General features: G+C 47.3%; 1 protein-coding gene across 2 annotated transcripts in view; it reads right to left on the reverse strand.

Moving 5' to 3' along the window:
• Window positions 1-11,205, reverse strand: part of LOC144687097 (peptidyl-prolyl cis-trans isomerase FKBP8-like) — a 46,440-nt gene extending 35,235 nt beyond the window's left edge. For both annotated transcript variants that reach the window (XM_078552855.1, XM_078552856.1), the window contains exons 1-2: window positions 11,074-11,205; window positions 7,071-7,159 (exon numbers count right to left, since the gene is read on the reverse strand). In XM_078552855.1, coding sequence (XP_078408981.1) covers window positions 7,071-7,159; window positions 11,074-11,148 — 164 coding nt within the window. In that variant the 5' untranslated portion in view covers window positions 11,149-11,205. The remainder of the gene's footprint in view (window positions 1-7,070; window positions 7,160-11,073) is intronic.
• Window positions 11,206-22,633: the final 11,428 nt, after the last annotated feature.

The following is a 22,633-nucleotide window of genomic DNA, read 5'->3' on the forward strand; positions in this document are numbered from 1 at the left end:
GAATTAAGATGCCAATACTGCCACCACACACTCATACAGGAGCAGAACCACAACAGAGAGTTCTCTACAAAGCCTTCAGTTTTACATCACAAAACAAAACAATAGGAAGGAACCAAGAGACAGTGCAGGAGGAAAGGTATTGTTAGAAAATGGAAGGCTACAACACCAGAATATAAACTTCCCAATTGATATGAGCTAGATGGCCCGGGTGACATTTCCCTTTCTGAATTCTTCAGTGCTCGAGATCTGCAAGAAGCTTGAAGATACAAAGAGTATCTTTGTATGTTCAAGTATGTTCAAATTCTGCATTTAAAAACCCAGAACTATTTGAATTCAAATTGAACTAAATAGCTGATTCAAGGGAATAATAAGACTTGTTCTATCACATCCTTGGCTAGGTAAACTGTAGAGCATAAGGTGAGTATGTGGAGTTAGGTCACAGATCAGCCATGATCTCATTGAATGGCGGAACAGGCTCGAGGCGTTAAATGGCCTATCTATGCTTCTATGTATCTATGCCATAAAATGATTGTGGCAGTGAGGTACTTATTTCAATTTCTCACCCAACTATTGAGAGTAAAGAGATATAAAGCAACAGTCAGGTCTATGAACTTTACACAATAAACAAATTGCCATCTATAATATAGCAAAACACATATAGATATCTTTCCTTAATTGATAGCTGTTGCCATTCAAATGGGACTTACTGGTCTTTTTTGACATAACATTTATTTTTATGATTTGGGCTTGCTGGAAAAGTCAGGGTTTATTATCCATCCCTAATTTTCCTGAGAAAGTGGTGGTGGGCCTTTTTCTTGAACCATTTTGAGTAGTTTGATACAACTGACAGGGTTGCTAGACCTACTGGACCACTTGTCAGTTGAGAGTCAGCCACATTGGTGTGGGACTGGAGTTACATATAGGGAAGACCAGGTAAGGACAAAAGGTTTCCTTCCCTAAAGAACATTAAATGACAGTTTCACTTTTACTAATGCCAGATTTTTATTTCCAGATTTTATTTAAAGTGAATTCAAATGTTCAATCTACCATGATGGGATATGAACTCGTGTTCTGAGAATTATTAGTCCATCAACGTAAACACTACACTGCCATACTTAGCTGGAAAACACAGGAAGTGAAATGTGTAGCAGTGAAGTCAGAAAACCAAAGCAGGGTAAAACAACATAGAAGTGATGGGAATTTTCAATAACATGTAAAGCTGATCACAAATATCTAACTGAGAATAAGGTATATTTTGAGCAGCCCATTTAAACAGGCTTCCTAGTAATAAATTAGTTTCCAAAAGTATGATTGATACATCGAATTGAACTTTGTTTCTTTTTAGTCTATTAATTAAAAACTGCTTTCTAGAATAAAATCATACTGATCATTTATATTTATTGCACAGTGTTAATTGTTAATTCCAGATGGACGATATTTTTCAATTCTGTAAATCAAATTGGTCACCTGACATTTAAACACTTCAGTTAGTATCATTACATTTTCACATATTCTATAAACATATCACGGCAAATCACATAAACGCAGCAGGGATACGTTCTGATTTTTACAAGTCACCCTTATCTGTTCATAAATGTGATTATTCCTCAGGATCTGAACTGCTTGTTCAGGTCTGAAAGACTGAAGCAATAAACCAGGAGGAACTTCCTATAGTGAAAATGTTCCGTAAAGCAAAACAAAAACCCTTTGTGTTGACGATTGAATTTGAAGTTTAGTTGATGCTTGTTTCTTGAGCAATCACATTGATTCTTACTGAATACAAATGTATTTGTTTGAATTAAAAGGTTTTTAAATGGTTGATTACTAACTGTTATTGAATGAAGTATAGCCTCTTCCAGAATGATATGACTCTGCAAAAAGAAACAACTAATCTAACTATTACTACTTATCTCCAGTTCTTTTGTCTTAATGTATCTATCTATAAAGATGCAATTCATTAATAGTTTTCAAAATCTTCAATTCTATCTCCTGTACTGAAGATAGAGTCAACTCTTTGAACCTATCCTAATATTTAAGAGCATTAAGACTTGGGGCAGAATTTTACACCTCGCGGCGGGCATGCGCTTGACCTGATCGGGCATAAAATAGCGTGAGAATATATCGGGCGACCATCCCGACATCATCCCGCACACGCGCAATGTTCGGATTGGCAGGCGTGCACAGGAGTCGGAGCTGCACCCACCATCAATTAAGAGGCTACTTAAGGCCATTAAAAACCCAACTGAAGCCAATTTTACGTTGCCTGTGCAATTCCATGCTCGTCACACGGGCAAAACAGGCAGACGGGCAGCCCACATTTTGCAAAATCTCATCCAAGGGCGGAATAAAAAGGGTCAACAGCATTGTCAGTGTGAGCAGTGAGGAGTTTAGGAGACAGTGTGCTGCTGGTTGGTTATTTGAACTTGACAGCCTCATCTCTGTTCTGAGCTTTCTTCTTAGCATTTCTAGTCTTCATTTCAGGACTCATTGCTGCCTCCAAGGCCCCTGGAGGATTTTGACCGTATGGACCCTTCCAGTATCAGGCAGCCTTCTGCGACCATGGTAACGGGGATTGTGCTTTCCGCTGGTGGCACCTCCTCTGAGGAGGAAGAGAGGGGCAGAAGGGAGAGGAGGCCAGGTGTCCCAATGCAGCTTCCAGGGGAGCGACCTGTGGGAGTAGGGCACAGGCACAAGGGGCGCAGGGCCAACAGGTAGCCCAAGGCAGAAGGGGCCACAAAAGATGCCACTATCCCGCTACCAGGGTTTACAGGCGATGCAACTACTTCAATAGAGGCACAATGCCGAAGGAGGCTCCACCTCTTCAGGGAGACCATGACCTCCATTTGTCATATGATTGGGCCTGAGATCACCCCCAACTGTGTGGGTGAAAACCCCATGCTAGTGGCTCTGAAGGTCACAGTGGCCCTCAACTTCTGTGCCTCCAGCTCTTTCCAGGGGTCAATGGGGGATCTTTGTGGAGTGTCCCAGTCAGCTGTCTGCAGTTGCGTCAAGCTGGTGATAGAAGCTTTGTTCAGGTGGGTAATAACATTTATTCATTTCTGTATGGAGCAGGCCAGCCAGGCTGAGCGAGCCAGAGGGTTTGCAGCGGTATTTGGGTTTCCCCGCAACCTTGGTGCATTTGACTGCACACCTGTGGCCATCAAGGCACCATTGGGTTAGCCAAGTTCCTTTGTCAACAGGAAGAGATTCCACTCAATGCATGTCCAGATAGTGTGTGATCACAGGATGTAGATTCTGCAAGTCCGTGCAAGGTACCCTGGCAGCTCCCATGACGCTTATATCCAGAGACACTCCCAGGTGCCGAGGCTATTCAGCGCTCCAGCCAAACTGGATGGATGGCTGCTGGGTGACAAGGGCTATCCATTGAAAAGGTGGCTTATGATGCCTCTCCACCACCCAAGAACAGAGACAAGGCAGCATTATAATAGGAGTTATGCCTCCACAAGGGCGGTGATAGAGAGGACCATAGGTCTTCTGAAGATGCACTTCCGATGCCTGAACTGTTCAGGGTGAGCACGACAATACCCCCCTGGGTGGGTGTCACTGATAGTGGTTGCATGCTGCACTCTCCTGGCGCTGGCAAGAGGGGACACACTGGAGGAAGAGGATGTTGGCTTGACGCAGCTGCACAGGCTATAGATGATGAATCCAGTAGTGAATCAGAAGAGGAGCACGGTGAGGAGAACATTGAGGGTGTGGAAGCAGATCTCTTTGTCCTTCAGGGAGGCAGGGACACCTTGATCCAACGTTACTTCAGCTAGGCTGCCATAGATCTGCTTCCACCTAATGCCAGTGCTGCCGCCTCCATTCTGGATGTCTAAAATGACCCTTTAATTTGAACCCAAAGTCCACTCAGTGCCTGTGCAATAAATTTGAGAGCCACTCACATCCAGCATGACATAGTGGCATATCCTGCACCAAAAAAATACAAAGGTGAAGCATACTCAGGTCATTATGACAAAAACAAAATTTATCTCATTTTGACAATCCAAAATAATTAACATCACCTTTTCTGGTCTTCATTCCCAGACCAGTAAACATAAACAAAACAACACAAAACAGAAGATCACCTGTGACCAGTCCCTCTTGTGCTCATGGTAAAGTTACGTTTGCGAGTGCTGCGTCCTGGCGCACCCCACTCGCTGGCAGCGGCATTGCAAGCAGCCTGCTGACTCTGCTGCCTTGTTGGCCTTAATGACCTTGACTGTCGTCCTCTGGCAAGTGGAGCCTGTTCTGGCCCTGCCTGGGAGGAAGTGGACAGTGCCATGGCTGGCATCTCGCCAGTCGTTGCAGCCTCATCAGCTGCCATGGTCACTGAGGTGCGGAGGTGCTGCTGCCATCATCCAGAGCGCCCTGAGGAGCCCGCAGAGATGACAAGCAGCTCCTGCACCAATGTGAGGTTGCTCTGGACCTCCCTGCTCACCATTGATGGACAGGCACCTAGCTGGGATGTTGGGTGCCTCATCCACCTCCCACACTGGCACTGACCACCTGAGGTCATTGCCTGTGTGAGGGCTTGCATGTCCCAGCACAACCCCAGGAACCCCTGATTCTGTCCCTGGAGCTGCCTCACCATGAGAGTCGCCACTCCGCAGTGTACTCTGCTATGAGGGTCAACGCAGTGCTCATGCTCCACATGGACTCCTCCACAACAGATTCGATGGCACGGATACCCTCATGGATCTCCGCCAGATCCTCATGCACATCCCGTTGGACATCCAGCATCTGCCACCTAATGGACGACTCCAGAGGCTCATCATCTGCCTTTGACTGAGCATTGTCCTTGTCTCAAGCAGTCCTCTAACTGCCGGCGCCCTGGGCACTCTCTGCCTCCGCCAGCTGCTCAAGCAAGGTAAGCCCTGGCTGCTTGGACTGAGTGCCTTGCAGACCAAGGGCCACAACTCGGATGTGCCCTGCAAGGTGTTCCTCAGATGGGGTTGGCCAGACTGCAATGGCACTGCAGTTAGAGAGTGGAGTAATCCATGCTCCTCTGTCCTTTCAGAAGATCACCTATAAAACATTGAAAGGTCACGGACAGGCGGAGGCCTCCCAAACTTCCTAATCATATCCAGATTCGAGCATGACGCCTTGGAGCTGGAGAGGCGCCACGCACCTCGATCAACTGGCTGCGGAGAGGCTGGGGTGTCAGACAAAGCTAAGAGTGCAGTGCACAGAGTTTCGGATGGTGCAAACATTCTTGTGTAGTCTCATCATTGATGGGAGCCTCAAAACTGGATTCCCCATTGACCATTGAAAGACGATGGTACCATGATGCAGATCTTCATTGTCTCACCAGGAACAGTGTAATGACTTAAACTAACGACATGTTATTGTTCCCCCTTAGATTCACCAGCACACATTCAATTGCAGGACCCCAAAGGACCGCCAGGCTTCACATGCACTTGCGTCACACCCACTCTCTGAACCAGGCACCGGTGCAGATACCTGCACCACTGTGGGCGTTAGCTCCTCGCTAGAATGTCAGAACGCAGTGGTGAGGGCACTTCACACTTGCTTGAATAGCAGGCGGAGTCAGGGAGTACCCAGGGCACCTGCTAAGTCTTCGTGCCACCACCGCCACCAACCCCCCCCCCCCCCTCCCCGCCCCCGGCCCGCCTCGCTGGCAGTGGTATTGGAGGCAGCCTGCTGACTCTCCTTTCTTGTTGGCCTTAATGACCTTGTCAGTGGTCCTCTGGTCAGCGGAGGCTGTGCTGGCCCTGCCTGAGAGGGAGTGGCCAATGCCAGGGCTTACCCCTTTGGTCAGCTCCGCCATCATTGACAGTTGGCACTCAGACTCTAACACCCCTGAGCTCCACGGGGGGATGGCAAACATTAACACTTCACCACACTGATCCATGCAACATGGTACTCACCCTTCCTGAGCACAGAAGGTCATTAAACCTTTTGCGGCACTGCACCCATGTGCACCGCACAACGTTGTGACTGCTGACCTGCACTGCCACCTCCTCCCAAGCTCTTTTTGTAAGATGCAGTGGCCTCCTCCTCCCATCTCTGGGGACAAGGGTGTCCCTCCTGGCAGCCACCTCCTCCAGGAGGACTGCGAGGCATTCATCCGAAAACCGGGGGGGGCCGAGTGCTCACCCAACCTGCCCTCCCGCCTGGCATCTCCAGCCACACTTGATGCCATAACATGTGTTCACAACGCAGAAGATATGCTCTGCCCTGGCAGCCATCAAAAGGAGCTGCCTGTGCTATTTTTAAATCGGCCACCGGGTCACCATTGGACCCGGCGGCCAACAGGCCCCCACCCACACCCACCCCTTCCCAACCAGTTGGAAGCCATGTTTCATGCTGGGTGGGCCTTACTTGGCCAGCCAGTATGAAATCTCGGTCAATGGCCTGTTTCCCAACCAGTTGCCCCCGCCCACCAAGGGTAAAATTCAGGCCTTGGTGTCATTGTGATTGCTCTTCTTTGTGCCTTCTCCTGAAAGCAGAGAATATTTCAAACAGGTAAGCAGAAAGACAGAGAAAGGAAGGCAAAGAGAACTAGTGCATGAGGTGATTAAAGAGAGAGCTACAAGAGAGGGAGACACACCCACAATATCCTCTTCTGTCCTTAATGCCATAAGAGATCAATTAAAAATCTTGCGTCTACCACATTCCAGATGTCACCTATTGGTTGTAACATGTGAGGTCCTCCATTACAAATGAAAAATAATGCGTGAAAAGAGAAAGCAAATCATTCTGGAGCCTGAAACTTACAAGCAGTTGTAACCATCCTCTGATCTCTGCTGTTTAAATGTAGTCCTAATTCTGGGATTTGTTTATCAAGAGTAGTAATCTCAAAGAAACTCAACAGGTTTGGTGCTTAACGTCACTTCGAAGAACACCACAAGAGATCTACTGGCATTCAAACTAAGTATTGGAAAGTAGCATAATAATACAAAGGACTTAAATCTCAGCGTTCAGGCTACATCCATAAACCAGTTGAGTTTCACTTTCTCGCTTGTGACTTGATCAGAATCTGCAGCTTAGTACTGACTTCCAGCCATGTGTAATTCTGCAACAAAATGCATGTAATGTCTTACCTGGAAGCTCTCCCAGAACAGAATTTGGAGTCGGTGAGAATCAGTGCTGTTTCGTGTATGTACATAAGGGGCACACAGATTTCCAGGGCCTTGGAGAGGGAAGGAAAATTGTATTAAACAAATCATGTCATATTTTACTGATAAGTATATCATTTTTTCAACTTAAGATAATTAAAGAGTTGTCTAGGGAGACAATGAAAGCATTTAGTATTGATTAAATTGTATGCAAATTAGATTTCTTTCAGAGTATAACATTTTGGGATACATTGGACTGGATTTTCCAGCGACATCAGGACCCCAACATTGAGCCCATATGTGGATTCCAAGCCTGCCCTTGTCATTACTATGCCCTGTGGCATAACCTTTCTGATGATGGCCTCCTAACTGACTACCTCCACACTCACCTTCCTTATGGGCCCTGATGTTGCAGGCCCAATTACAAAGCCAACAACAATTTTAGGCCTGCTGCTCCATTAGGGGTGGTGGATGCTGCCAAGGCAGGCAGAAGAGTGTAGGGGCATCTCACAATGTGGCAACCTCGGCTGCCTGCATTGAAATTGTAAATTAAAAGGCCTGAGCTGGTAGGCTTTCAGGCCGGAGGGGAAACTCCTTCAGAGGCCTATTCATGGTTGGGGTATGGGTTTTTCATCCCCAGGCCCCGTCATTGTGCATGGAGCCTCTCACTGCTTTGGCTGACTGTCCTGCCACTGGGATTTTGCTTCAATTGAGCCAGTGGCCTTCACACACTGCAGGAGCCACTCTGACGTCGGTAAGATTCTGGTACTGACAAAAATGGTCACTAAGTTGGGTCTCACATGGCTGCCTGCCTCACCAAGGAACTGTCCCAACAGGGCACCTCCTCCATTTTACCAGTCTTCCCACCAGCTCCAACCCTGACTCCATGGGCTCGGAAAAATTCAGCCCAAAATGTGAGTAATTTGAGGGATAGGGTGGAATATACTGCCCCCCTCCTGGTTGGGCATTTGATCGTGCAGGATGTTAATTAATGCCTGCTTAAGGGCTTCATCCTGCTGCCACTGCTATTCAACCAGCGGCGGGCAGGAACTCGACATAAGGGGAGTCCAACAAGCAGTGGGTGGGGGATCTTTTGTTCAGTAGCGTTCAGTGCCTGATCGAGGGACGAGGGATCCAGCATTGGGAAGGGTGGGGCTCACTTAGAGGGCCACCCCCTGACCTTACATCCTACACCCCCCTCCTCCTTGCCCACCCCACATGCTGGCAACTCCCAACCCGCCCTCAATTACGTGTCTCCAGGGATCCAGCGTTGGTCCCCAGTGAAGGTGTCACTGAACTGCTGGCAGCAATCAGGGACAGGATTTCTACCCTACTGCAGAAAGTCCTGCAATTAATTTTCCCTGTGGAGCCTGGAACCCGGCAGCAGGGTTCCAACATTTGCCTGGATGAGTGCAACTCCAACAACACTCAGGAAGCTTGACATCACCCAGGACAAAGCAGCCCGCTTGATTGGCACCCCATCTACCACTTTTGACATTCACTCTTGGAACTATATCGCTGCTCCTTCACTGGGATCAAAATCCAGGAACTCCCTCTCTAACAGTTCTGTGGGTGTACCCACACCACATGGACTGCAACTGTTCAAAAAGGCGGCTCACCACCACCTTCTCAAGGTCAATTTGGGATGGGCAATAAATGCTGGTCTAGCCAGTGATGCCCACACCCCGTGAAAGAATAAGTTTTAAAAAATGAGTCCCTTAGGTGAGTCATTAATGACCATTTAAAGGCTGTTTCCCGCCCAACCTCAATTTTGAATTTGGCTGGAGGAGTTCTGAAGCAGGAAAGGATACCTGGCAAGCCTCAGGTGGGAAGTGGGGGCACCTCCTTCATTGCCCTCCCTTCTACATTGGGTGCCCCCCAACAAGATCTGCCCCCTGAAGATGCTCCTTCTCCCAGGCCTCTCCATGAAAACCCCCAACCCTCTCTCCCCATCTCCCCAGGCCTCACCTCCCCACCTTACCTTGAGACTACCCTGCATTTACTTGGTCCTGGACTCTGGAACTTTGAATCTGGGTACTGCTTGTATTCAATCCTGGCCACTGCTGCTAATGATGTTGCTAGGACTTCGGGGCTTTTGGCCAATCAGCTCTCTGAGGCAGAACTTACTCCCAATTGAGGGGCAGAAGACCTGTTTCAAGCCAATTAACGCTCCTTGGAGTGTTATATGGCTGCAGGGCAGTTGGTATTGGTGGAGATGTGTTCCCTGCTAACTCTTCAGGTGGCGGGGTGGGAAACTCTCTTATCTGAAAAATCCTGTCCATAGTTTTCAAAGCTCTTCATCACTTGGTTTTCCTTGTACCATGTCTGGGTCTGTTGTGGACCAATAGAGACTAAAAATTGCTATGATTATTCAGCAACTTCATTAGTGTTGTATCATGTGACTACCAGGATGGTAGAAGGCGAACTTGATGGACTTTAGTCTTTTTTTGCCAGGCTATTCCAAAGTAACCCAATTGCGCTATCCACCAACACCCTGGGCTTAAAACTCCTTTGCATTGCTCTGCTGACATTGGCATAGTAAACGAGTATCTGGCATCTTATAACCATAATAAAATTGGCAGGTTCCCATGCCAATATAAATGCATCTTTAACACCTACTGCAGGGGGATGTAGGTGGGAAATACTTTAGGAAGGTTGCTTAGGGAACTGATTCACAGGATTTCCAGGGTTGTGAGGGCCTTGGCTCAGTGGCCCCACTCCCACTGCTTCAGCAATCTGCTCATTGGATTCATCCCAATGTTCAAGATTTTATCAAAGAATTAGCTGAGGAAATTGCCAGCATAGGAAACCCCTCCCCTTGGCCACATTACCAGATGGCCTCCTTCAATTCTGTATCATTATATGGCTCTGTGATCATGGGCCATGACATGGACACTCACCCCACTAGGAATTGGTTAGCTGGGAGGGAACCTGGCATTTCCAGATCCCACCTGAGTTTACAAAGCACTCCTAGCTAACTGCTGACAGTTGCCCCTTCCCTAAGGGGATTCAGGACCCACATGTGAAAGAATGTAATAAAAAACAGAAAATGCTGGAAAAACTCAGCAGGTCTGGCAGCATCTGTGGAGAGAGAAATAGCGTTAACGTTTCAAGTCTATATGACTGAAAGAATGTTGTGTTTAATGTGTGATACGTGAATACTGCTCTGTTACACTTTCAAAAAAGTGTTCATGAAAGATAAGAAAGCCAATCTACAGGGAAATCTTCCCAGCGATAGAAAGTATCTTCTAATTTATCTGAGGATTCTTCCCCCCCCCTTTCATAATATTGAGTTAAACTAACTAATGAACTCAGTGAAAACACTAAATGAATTAGATGGGCATAATTGAAAATGAACACAAGATACATACTATGCACACCTGTGAATTATGTTGTAATTTCTATGCAGTTCTATGTAATACAGTACACAGGTTACGCATTATTACAGGTATGAATTTTTTTGATACAGGCACTATTTAAAGATACCTGTGAATTATACACAATTGTTCACAGGTTAACTTATATTATGTGTGTCCGTGGGTGTGTGTAAATCATGCACAAATCAATGTTGACAGATTTGAATTATAAATAGATGTCAGTTGTAGACAGGTAGAGCTATGTGTAGGTAAATTGTAGCTGAGTGTAAGAATACACAGGCGATATTATAGAAAGGCAATATGTGATTTGTAGCAGTATGTAAGGATACATGGGTGTCAATTAAAGGCAGATCTGAATTATAAAGTACTGTACAATATGCATAGATCTGAATTTCCATTATACAAGTGTGAATTATAGATTATGACGGAATATAGCTGAGAGTTACATACAAGTTTAAACTGTCAGGATGTGAATTATGAATCAAAGTAAATTTTACACAGGTGTGGACACTACACAGTTCTAAGCTGCAGATCTGAATTATGCCTAAATGCTAACTCCATACAGATGTGGTGGCATGCTGGTTTGTGTCCATGGTATTCTGTTCACCCACCTTAATGACATCTCTTCCATTTATGGTGAATGAGAGCCTTTGGTGGCCCAGGATGACATCTCCGTTTTCATGCATTATTTTCACCCAGATTTTCACATTCTGTCCATTTCCCGGTCTGTCGAGTTTAACATTGCCACATTTTAGAATCTTCTTCTTCAGCAGTCCATTGCCTGGAACAGCAAATTATTCACATCAATTTATCTCAAATAATATCTCTGTATCAGTTATCTTACTTTGTAACTGCACCATTCATTACACATACCTAGCACATCAATCCAGTCTTTTGGATTATCCACTACATCGCCAGTAGCATCATGTGTTGTGTCCATGCCCTGTGGTGTGCTCATTTACAGTGCTCCAGTAGCAGCAGAGACTTGCATTCAAATGTTTTTAATTCGTCAAATGTTTGCAATCAAAACTGTCTGATCACAAGGTAAGCAGATGCTATCATTAAAAGGCCATCACAGTCTGAATGGTCCATTGCAATCAGGACATCATTTACAAATAAACAGGTACTTTTAGGTCTACAAAGCATCAGCATTTGATAGCGAAAACATTTCCAGACATAAATGTCTCAATGACAAGTTACTGTTTAGAACATTTTTCAAACACAGATTATTGCATCACAGAATGTTTTCATGTTACTACGGATACATATTTGATACAAAGCGGTCAGTTAGAAGCCGTTTAGAATTAAACTTACTAAGAAGAAAAGAGCTTCACACCCTGTGAAAGGGCAGTTGTCCTGGAGCCTGGATTAACATGATGCACAATAGTGAGAGCAAGTGACATCATAATGTCACAGGCTCTCAACACAGACTTTCTAACCATTAGAATCAAAGGGCTGAATTTTACGTAGATTGGGCGGGCGCGTGCCCGACCCAATCGGGCGTGAAATTGCGTGAGATGACATCAGCGAGTGTCCCAACGTCATCGCGCATTCGCATGATATTTCACTCGGTGGGTGTGCGCAAAAGTCAGAAGCGCACCTGCTGGCAATTAAGAGACCAATTAAGCCCATTGATGGCACAATTGTCTACTATTTTTCATTGCCCATCCAACCCTACGGTTGGTGGACGGGCGAATTGGCCAGGCAGCCTTTACATTTTTCATCAAACCTCATCTAAGAGTGGGATGAGGTTTCCGTTATTAAATAAAATATAAATAAAAATCTGTGCACAGCAGTTTTATCATCTATATTTTCAGGTGCCTGATTCTGATGTTTGGACATTTTTTTCCTGCTTTTGGAAACTTTATTTGATGGTTTTCGGATCTGCAGCTCCCTTTCTCGCAGTGCTCACCCGCACCCGCATTGACACCATCGCCCGCCCTCCTCTAGCCCCCACCCCAGCAGTGCTGAGCTTTTCAGCATGCACTTCACACTGGCTGGGCATTAATTGGCTGACCAGCGTAATTTCGTGGTCAAGTGCCGATCGTGGCTGGCAGTCCATTTCCCGGTTGATCCCGGGCCCATCGATCGCGCCCACCGGCTGAGCTAAAAATTCAGGCCATAGCGTTTATTGAATTTTTCCTGTGACACTGATGTCAGTCTGATTAGAATGTCCTACAGTTCTAGTTTCTAGCTAGCTTGTAGCCAAAATCAAACTACGACTATGAAAACACATGCAGCCTTAGCTCAGTGAAGATTGTAGGCTCAAGTCCCACTCCTGACGATGTACTGCATTGTCGAAAATGCCAGCCTTTCATTGAAACATTAAACCAAGAACAGGATTTTGGTGCTGATATGGGAGCCAGAATGGAGACAGATAGGTGCGGAATTTCTTGATGATAGCTGGCGGGCTGGTTCCCCACCACAGTCCCGACTCCCCAGCTATTTTCCTGGAGATAGGTTCAGATGTGGAACAGCTACTCACTCTCAAGTGACTGGCACCTTGTTAATTCAATTAAAAGGCTAATTAAAGCCATTCTTCAGAGAACAACTGGAATTTTCTAGTCAACCTATGGGCGACCCATGGCATTGGGCTCATGGTAGATGCCTGGAAGCACCTTCCCAGAAGCAGACCAGGAGTGGAGCCAGTGCTCCAGAATCACTTTGAGGACCCCCGCCCCTTCATGCACTATACCTACAACAGCCACAGCAGCAGCCACAGGTTTCCTCTCCACAATGGTGGTCCAGCATTTGTGGCCACTTTTAAAAGTGCTGAGAGGGTGCTTCAAGATGGAGGTGCCTTCTTGCTCCTTTACCTATACTGGCAGGCTGCAGGTCCTTCAGTGCTGGGGGGCCTCCAATTAGCATTCCAGATTTGAGAGTCCACCATATGTCCTTAGTTGGATGGCGAGCATGCCCTCTGGCCACTTACTGGCCAATCTTACAAAAATCGTTGTTGGGTTACCGAATTTTAATCTGATATCCCAACCCCAAATGGAAAATCCTGTGTCCTGCCTCTCGAGTGGACGTAAAACATCCAATGGCATGATTTCGAAGGAGAGATGGGGAGCTCTCCCGTTTGTCCTGGTAGATACTTATTCCTGAATCAACATCACTAAACATAAGAAATATGAGCTGGAGGAGGCCATTTGACCCTTAGAACTTGTTCTGCCATTCAACAAGATCACAGCTGATCTTCTACCTCAATTCCATCTTCTTGCACAATCCCTATATTCATTAATTTCTTAACACAGTATCAAAAATCTATCTTTTAGCTCTGAAGAAGAGTCATACGGACTCAAAACGTTAACTCTGTCTTTCTCTCCACAGATGCGGTCAGACCTGCGGAGTTTTTCCAGCATTTTTTGTTTTTGTATCAAAAATCTATCGATCTCTGCCTTAAATATGCTCAACATCTGAGCATCCAAAGCTCTCTGCAGTAGAGAATTCCAAAGATTCAGAACCCTTTGAGTGAAGAAATACCTCCTCATTCCAGTTCTAAAAAGCCAATCCCTTATTCTGAGACAGTGACCCCATGTTCTAGATTCCCAAATCAGCATCTACTCTGTCAAGGCCCTTCACAATTTTATATGCTTCAATTAGATCACCTCTCATTCTTCTAAACTCCAGGGAACATGGGCCTAGTGTATTCAATTTCTCCCCTGAGGACAATCCCCTCATTCCAGGAATGAGACTAGTTTCTCTCCCGCTAGGGCAAGTATATCCTTTATTAGGTTAGGAGACCATAACTACAGTATGTTCTGCAGTACTCCAGATGTAACTTCACTAATTTCTTGTACAATTGTATTAAAACTTTTATATTTCTGACCCTTTGTAACCAATTGCTTACCATACCTGCATATTAACTTTCTGTGATTCATGTACAAGGACACCCAGGCCCTTCTGGATGCAAACATTTCCCAGTCTCTCACCATTAATTTTTTTTCATATTTTTCCTTCCAAAGTGGATACCTTCACAGTTCCTCACAAATACCATCTGCCATATTCTTGCCCGCTCATCCAATTTGTCTACATCCCTTTGTAGCTTGTTTGCGTCCTTCTCACCATTTACTTTTCTCAAAAATTTATATCAAGATGAAGTTAGATATGTTATACTCAGTTGCCTCATCTTTGTCATTAATATAGATTCTAAATAGCTGAGACCCAAATCTTACACTAGTAGTACCCTGCCAGTTACAGTCCGCCAATCTGTATACTGATTTATTTAAGTTCCTCATTCTTCCACATTCTACCATCCATAAACTTGAGGTCATCCAAAACTCTGCTGCCCATGTCTTAACTTGCAGCGAGTACTGTTTCCTATCACCCCTGTGCCCGCTGACCTCCATGGGCACCCAGTCCAAGCAATGTCTTGATTTTAAAATTCTCATCCTTGTTTTCAAATCCCTCCATGGCCTCACCCCATCTTATCTCTGCAATGTCCTCTAACCCAACAACCCCCAGAGATACCTGTGCTCCTTTAATTCTGGCCTCTTTTGCATCTCCAATTTTAATCGTTCCACCAACCTTCGGTTGCCTAGGCCTCAAGCTCAGAATACTCTCCCTACACGTCCCCACCTCCCTATCTCATTTTCCTCCTTTAAGACATTCCTTAAAACCTACCTCTTTGACCAAGATTTGGTCATCAGACCTAATATCTCCTTACGTGGTTCAGTATCATATTGTTTTATAATGCCCAAGTGAAGCACCTTGGGACATTTAATACGTTATATAACTAAGTTGTAGTTGTGAGTTCAATAAATTTGGTAATCTATGGCACCATGGAAGTTACCAGATTGTTTTTAATGTTCAAAGACTAATGCATGTTTGGGAAGGGATCTTCCACCCTCACACATGACACCAGTCCAATATGTGATTGACACTTAAGACCCTTAGAAGTTAGAAATGGGAGATAAATGGTGCCTTGTCAGTGTTACCCACATACCAGGAATTTTTAAAAAGTATTTATAATTTCTATTGTAAGTTACAACATTATATGCAGTTATGTTTCACATCATTGTGCAAGCAAAGGTTCCGAACAAAGCATTGTGATTTGAATAACTCAGTTTAATTAAATGTCTTCAAAACAATTGAGAAGGCTCCTGCATTTTTGTTTTTTAAAAATCAATGAATTATTCATGTTTAAATTATGTGATTTGTTCCTCTCAAATCTGGAAACATGGACAAGGAAATCACCTGTCGATTACCACTTACCACCCTCCCTCAGCTAATGAATCATTACTTCTCCATGTTGAACACCACTTGGAAGAAGCACTGAAGTTTTCAAGGACAGAATGTACTCTTTGTGGGGAACTTCAATGTCCATCACCAATGATAGCTCAGTAGTGCCAATACTGGCCAAGATCTGAAAGACATAGCTGGCAGGCTGTACCTGTGGCGGGTGGTGAGAGAAGCAACACGAGATAAAAAACCTACTTAACCTCATCCTCATTAATCCATCTGTTGCAGATTCATCTATCCAAGACAGTATTTGTAGGTAGGAGCATTGCTAGGAGAGCCCACTGCGCAATCCTTGCGGAGACGAAGACCCATTTTCACATTGAGGACACCCTCCAATCTTGTTAAGTACTACCACGTGCCAAACAAGATAGAGTCAGAACAGATCTAGCAGCTGAAAACTGGCATCCATGAGGCATTCTGGCCCATCTGCAGTAGCATTGGGCAGAATTTTCCCAGATTTGCACTAAAGCGTCGTTTTACCCACCAGCCGAGATGGCGGGTTTTCACACTGTATCGTCCCAAACCCATCCCATTTTTTATGCACTCACGGGAAACACGTCGTTTCCATGACGGGCAGGCGAATGAGAGACCGCCTGCCATCACCCCGCCGTTGCATCACGCCGGGCTCCATGTTTAAAGTCCAGCCACAGGCACACATCTTAGTGCTTCCAGCTCACCACTGCTGCATGGAAGACATGGCCCTGAAACCGAAGAAGACAGTAGTCCCCCAGTTTAATGATGGGTCTCTCGAGTGACTTTTGGATGCTGTGAAGGTCCACAGGATGTCCTGTACCCACGCTCTGGTCGCAGGATGGGAAGCAACGTGACCAATCTGGTTTGGGAGGTGGTGGCTGCGGTCATCAGCGCCAATGTCCTTCAGAAGAGGACAGCCATCCGATGCCGCAAAAGGATGAATGATCTCTGTTCCACCAGGGTAAGTCTCTCTTTTCATAACTCCCAACTCTCACACTCACAAACCCAGCATATATCCACAGGGCCTTCACTCACTACCAGTTCAAGGGACATCACCATTCACTCTCTCACTCACCGTCATTGTCCTCATCCACTCAACCACCGGTCATCCACTGACCACTCAACACCACATAGGCCAGGCATTCTTGTCATCTGGCCTGGCAGGTATCCTGCTTACACTTTCACCATCTCTATTCATGCAGGACAAGCTGGCACACAAGAGAAAGAGGTTGCAGACAAGTGGCGGAATGCCCGAAATCAAGATCCCCACCGACATTGAAAACAGAGTCATCCAGCTGGCCAGCGAGGATCTGGACCAGTCCTGTGCTGACGGTGAGGTCGGCGCTGCTCTACCAAGTGAGGATCCAGCAGTGCAACATCCATCAGACAACCATGCCATGAGTAATATGTCCTCTTTCACAGGCCACTGCCATGCACTAATTATCTCTCCTTGCTTTTGCAGGCACATCTGACAAACAGCCGGCAGAGTCCATAACCCAGGGTCTCCAATGAAGTCCCAAAAAGGCCTCGGAAGAGGAATCTAGAAGCACCCCCCATGAAATTCCATCACAGCGCTCACCCACACTCTCCACCAGTGCAGAGACACACACCTCAGTGGGATCTCAAGGCACATCGCACTGTCTGACCTACTGAAGGCAGCAGCAGGGATTTCCCAGGTGTCCAGCACTCGGAGGACTGCTGGAGGCTAGAACGTTTGTTAGGGGAAATTAAAAATGCTAAAAGAGAACACTAAGAATTTACTGAAAAACACTTAAACTCTCCAGGCAGACCTGGCTGTTAAACATATTAGGAGTTGAAGATTACCAGATGAACATTGCACAGCCTTGAGAGTCAGACTGGAAGAGACAAGCAGGACATAAATTAGATTAGGTGGACTCCCCTCTCACATAGGGAAGGGGCAGATGGTTTTAGCTGAGATATGGGAAGACATACAATGGACAAAGAGGGGGCTTTGATGAAACACAAACAGTCTTGAGTTGTGAGAACCAAGGCCTTTGCGTTCGTGTTTTAATTTTGATTGGATAATATAATTATGTATACCTCCTTTAGAATAATTGGTTAGAAAAATCACATGTTTATGTACTCAATAGGATAGAGTTAGCATGAGTCCGGTGTGTCGGTTACCGATTGGATGTATTCAAATGTACTCAAATGTATTATGATAAGAAAAAGTACAAATGTAATCAATCTGGGAGCTGGGTCTTCATTCTTAGGAATGATTGTGGCTCCCTTGCATTTGCTTGAATAAAACCGGTTAAAGGAAGCCTGAGTCTCTGTGGGTCGCTGTGTGATCGGGGATTGTAACTTCTCCTCTTCAACTGGCCTATATGATAGTTGCAGGATTGGAGGGGATGTCATCTTCAACGTTGCTGAGCCCGAGTCAGATGACGAGCCTCTGGACTCGGTCATGTCACAGTTGCTGGAACTGCAAAGGCAGGTTCGGGAATATCAGGAAGGGATGTCCGCTACACTCCCATTGCAAGGCACAATGGAGGAGTCCATCCACCTTCAGTCTGAGGTGATAATGCCGGCATACCAACACATCAATGTCAACACTGGTAAGATGGCGGCCGCCATGGAGACCTTGGCCCAGGACTTTGCTCCTGCACTGCTGCGCAGGATCAACTCCATCGCTGATGCTATAGTTGGCCTCCAATAGTATGTACGCGAGAGGGGTGCTGTGCAGCTCGACCTCACTCCTCAAGGAGTCAGCCTGGGGCCCCCGGGCACCCATAGGGAGGAGGATCAGCAGGTGCACACTCCAGGTCCATCCATCCAGGTGACTCTGAGCGTGTCTGGCCCACTCAACTTCCCTCTTCCTGTGACCTCAGCAGCTCCAGCTCCACACACCACGGGGGGTGCCACTGCCACTCAGCAGGACCCTGAAAGCAGGCCGGGGCCCTCCGAGTCTCAGCCATCCAGAGGATGCCCACCAAAGTCATCACAGACAGGGCATAGTAGTCACCAGGCTGCCGGATGTGGATGTCCAGGGAGCACCAAGACATAGCGGCAGGTTTAGGACGGTAAAGGAAAATTAGTTGCACAGCCTGGGCAAGGGTGTTAATCACTTTTACATACTGTTCACTATTGCCAATAAACTCCCAAGAATGTCTCCCTGCCTATGGCTCCTTGCTCTGATGAGATGTGTTCTTATCACTCAGATGTGAAACCTTTCTGCACAAGATAAAGGCAGGTGTCTCAGTCCAGGGCCTCTTCTCAGTGCAACCTTCAGACCAAAGTGATGGACTGGCCTCACACACCCTGGAGACATTACTGATGTCTGCACCTCGGCAGTGCTTGTCACCGCTGCCAGAGAGCAGGCTCCAGAGAGTTTTCTTGTTCTCTTGGCGTGCTCTCAGCACCTTTATGGAGGGGCTGGCCCCCATCTCTTCAGCGTCTGTGACCACTGATGATATGCTCCAGCTCCTGAAGGGCTCAGGTGTTGAAGGCGGACAAAGCATCAGATGCTCCTAAAGTTTCATGGCTGCGTCACTACAATATGACCCTGATCACTGATCACAAGCGAGCTGCCCTCAGCCAGATAGGAGTCAGACATTCTCAGAGGCTATGTGAAGATCTATGGAGTGTCCTTACTGCATGTCGTCATCATCCTCCTGCAATCGAGTGACTACAAGGGCCTCCATTGCAACGCCATAACAGGAGCATTCTCACAGAGGTTATTCGCACTGCCATAAGCCAGACTGGAATCAAACATTTACAAATGCGATGTGAGGAGCTATGGCGTCACCTCACTGTGTGTCATCATCATCCTGCACAAATCTAGCAGCTATGAGGGCCTCCCGAGCGTACCTGCCTCGTCTAGCCAGTACGAGGGCCTCATGCCCATCATCATCACCACCAAGGACCTCCTCACCCTCATCCCTGCCAGTGTCAGAGACATGCAGCTCCTCCATCTCCTCAACCAACTCGTCTCCCCGTTGGAGTGCCAGGTTGTAAAGGGCACAGCAGATGATGACGATGCATGACATCCTCTGCAGACTGTATTGCAGGGCTCCACCAGAACAGTCCAAGCACCGGAACCTCATCTTCAGCATCCCGATAGTCTGCTCCACCAAGTTGTGAGCTGCAGCATGAGCCTCATTATACCGTCGCTCTGCTGCAGTCTGAGGCCACCGCACGGGTGTCATTAGCCACAGCCTCTGCAGATAGCCCTTGCCCCCGAGGAGCCATCCCTGGAGCTTCTGTGGACCCTGGAAGACTCTAGGGATCTGTGCCCGACTGAGGATGTAGGCATCATGCACACTCCCTGGAAACCATGCGCACACCTGCCGGATGCATTTCTGGTGGTCGCATACCAGCTGCACATTCAGTGAATGGAATCCGTTGCGGTTGATGTAGTCCATCAAGTGTAGCAACGCAGACCTGTGCGCCACATGGGTGCAGTCAATCGCACTCTGCACCCGTGGGAATCCAGAGATCCGGGAGAATCTAATGGCCCTTGCATCCTGGCTGTCCTGGTCCCGGGTGAAATGCACAAAGTTGTGTGCCCTCAAGAAGATGGCATCCGTGACGTCATGGGTACATTTGTGGGTGGTGGCTTGTGATATCCCACAGAGGTCACCTGTGGAGCCCTGAAAGGAGCCACTGACATAGAAATTGAGCACCACGGTCACTTTCACAGCCGCTGGCAGTGGATGCCCTCCATGTCCCCTTGGCGCCAACTCCTGCAGTAAGTGGCAGATGTGGACGATCAGGTCCCTAGACATGCACAGTTGTTGGCGACACTGGTTTTCGGTCATCTGCAGGAATGACAGGCGGCGTCTACAGACCCTGGGTCTCGCTCAGCTCCGACCATGGCTTGCTGTCGCTCCTGGGCAGAGTGTGTGAGAGCCCCAGCAGCCTCATCTTCCTGAGGTTGCTGCCTCTGCCTTGTGCAGCCAGGAGCCTCAATCGCTCTCTCCTCCATCTTGTTCGGTCTCTGTAGGCCATCAGCAGGCAGCTAGGTCACCAAGCTCTATGCTCTTGATGCGATCCTCCTGTGGCATGAGAGAGAGACGTGGTTAGCACGGGTGCACTTAGCACCTTTCCTGGCTCTGTGTGACAGCCCCTTAACGCTTCCCAAAGATTGCTGGCCACCCCTTGGATGGCCACAGATCAGTGCGCTGCATAGCTGCTCTGTCAGCCTGTGACATGGGGGAGGCTGTTCCTAACCGGAATGCTGAGATTCCAAGGGGATGTGAGCACCTCCAGCAGCGACTGCTACATGGCCAGCGTTGGTGTGGAGATTGTACAACGTATGCAGTCTAACTGCTCTGCGGTCCAGTAAAGTGGTCACGGATTTGCAGTGTGTGCTGGGGGTGCAGGGCAGGGGTAAGGTCTGGACTGCTTGGTGGTACTTTGGTGCCTCCATGTTGCTTGTGTGGGCAGGCAGGCTAGGAGTCCGACCTCAATCATATCATTGTCGCGGTGCCTGAACTGTCTCAGTTGCAGAGGAATGGTCAGGTGATACAGGTGTCCCTACTGAATGGCCTCTTCCCTCACCTACCCTACCCCCCACCTCAATTTCTTGTGTGCAAAATCCAATGCCAGGGCAGCAGTTGCGTCGCCCCACCCCTTCCCACCCCCGACAACAGTAGCCTCAGAGTTTTTTTTTTATTCATTCATGGGATATGGGCTTTGCTGGCTGGGCCAGCATTTATTGCCCATCCCTAGTTGCTCTTGAGAAGGTGAGCTGCCTTCTTCAACTGCTACAGTGCATGTGGTGCAGGTACACCCACAGCGCTGTTAGGAAGAGAGTTCCAGGATTTTGACCCAGCGACAGTGAAGGAACAGCGATATACTTCCAAGTCAGGGTGGTGAGTGACTTAGAGAGGAACTTCCAGGTGGTGGTGTTCCCATCTATCTGCTGCCCTTGTCCTTCCAGATGGTAGTGGTCGTGGGTTTGGAAGGTGCTGTTGAAGGAGCCTTGGTGAATCCCTGCAGTGCATGTTGTAGATGGTACACACTGCTGCTACTGTGTATCGGTGATGGAGGGAGTGAGTGTTTGCAGACGTGGTGCCAATCAAGCGAGCTGCTTTGTCCTGGACGGTGTCAAGCTTCTTGAGTGTTGTGGGAGCTGCACACATCCAAGCAAGTGGGGAGTATTCCATCACACTCCAGACTTGTGCCTTGTAGATGGTGGACAGGCTTTGGGGAGTCGGGAGGTGAGTTACTCATTGCATGATTCCTAGCCTCTGACCTGCCCTTGTAGCCATAGTATTTATATGGCTAGTCTAGTTCAGTTTCTGGTCAAGGTAACCCCCCCAGGTTACCTTGTTGATAGTGGGGGATTCAGTGATGGGAAAGCCATTGAACATCAAGGGGTGATGATTGGATTCTCTCTTGTTGGAGATGGTCATTGCTTGACACTTGTGTGACGTGAATGTTACTTGCCACTTGTAAGCCCAAGCCTGGATATTGTCCAGGTCTCGCTGCATAGGGACACGAACTGCTTCAGTATCTGAGGAGTTGCAAATGGTGCTGAACATTGTGCAATCATCAGCGAACATCTCCACTTCTGACCTTGTGATGGAAGGGACGTCATTGATGAAGCAACTGAAGATGGTTGGGCCTAGGACACAACTCTGAGGAACTCCTGCAGTGATGTCCTGGAACTGAACTCCAGCAATCACAACCATCTTTCTTTGTGCTAGGTATAACTTCAACCAGCGGAGAGTTTCCCCCCTGATTCCCATTGACTCCAGTTTTGCTAGAGCTCCTTGATGCCACACTCGGTCAAATGCAGCCTTGATGTCAGGGGCAGTCACTCTCACCTCACCTTGGGACTTCAGCTCTTTTGTCCATGTTTAAACCAAGGCTGTAATGAGGTCAGGAGCTGAGTGGCCCTGGCGGAACCCAAACTGGGTGTCAGTAAGCAGGTTATTGCTAAGCAAATGCCGCTTGATAGCACTGTTGATGACCCTTCCATTACTTTAC

The sequence above is a fragment of the Cetorhinus maximus genome, chromosome 12 (assembly GCF_964194155.1).
Source record: "Cetorhinus maximus chromosome 12, sCetMax3.hap1.1, whole genome shotgun sequence".
Lineage (NCBI taxonomy): Eukaryota > Metazoa > Chordata > Chondrichthyes > Lamniformes > Cetorhinidae > Cetorhinus > Cetorhinus maximus.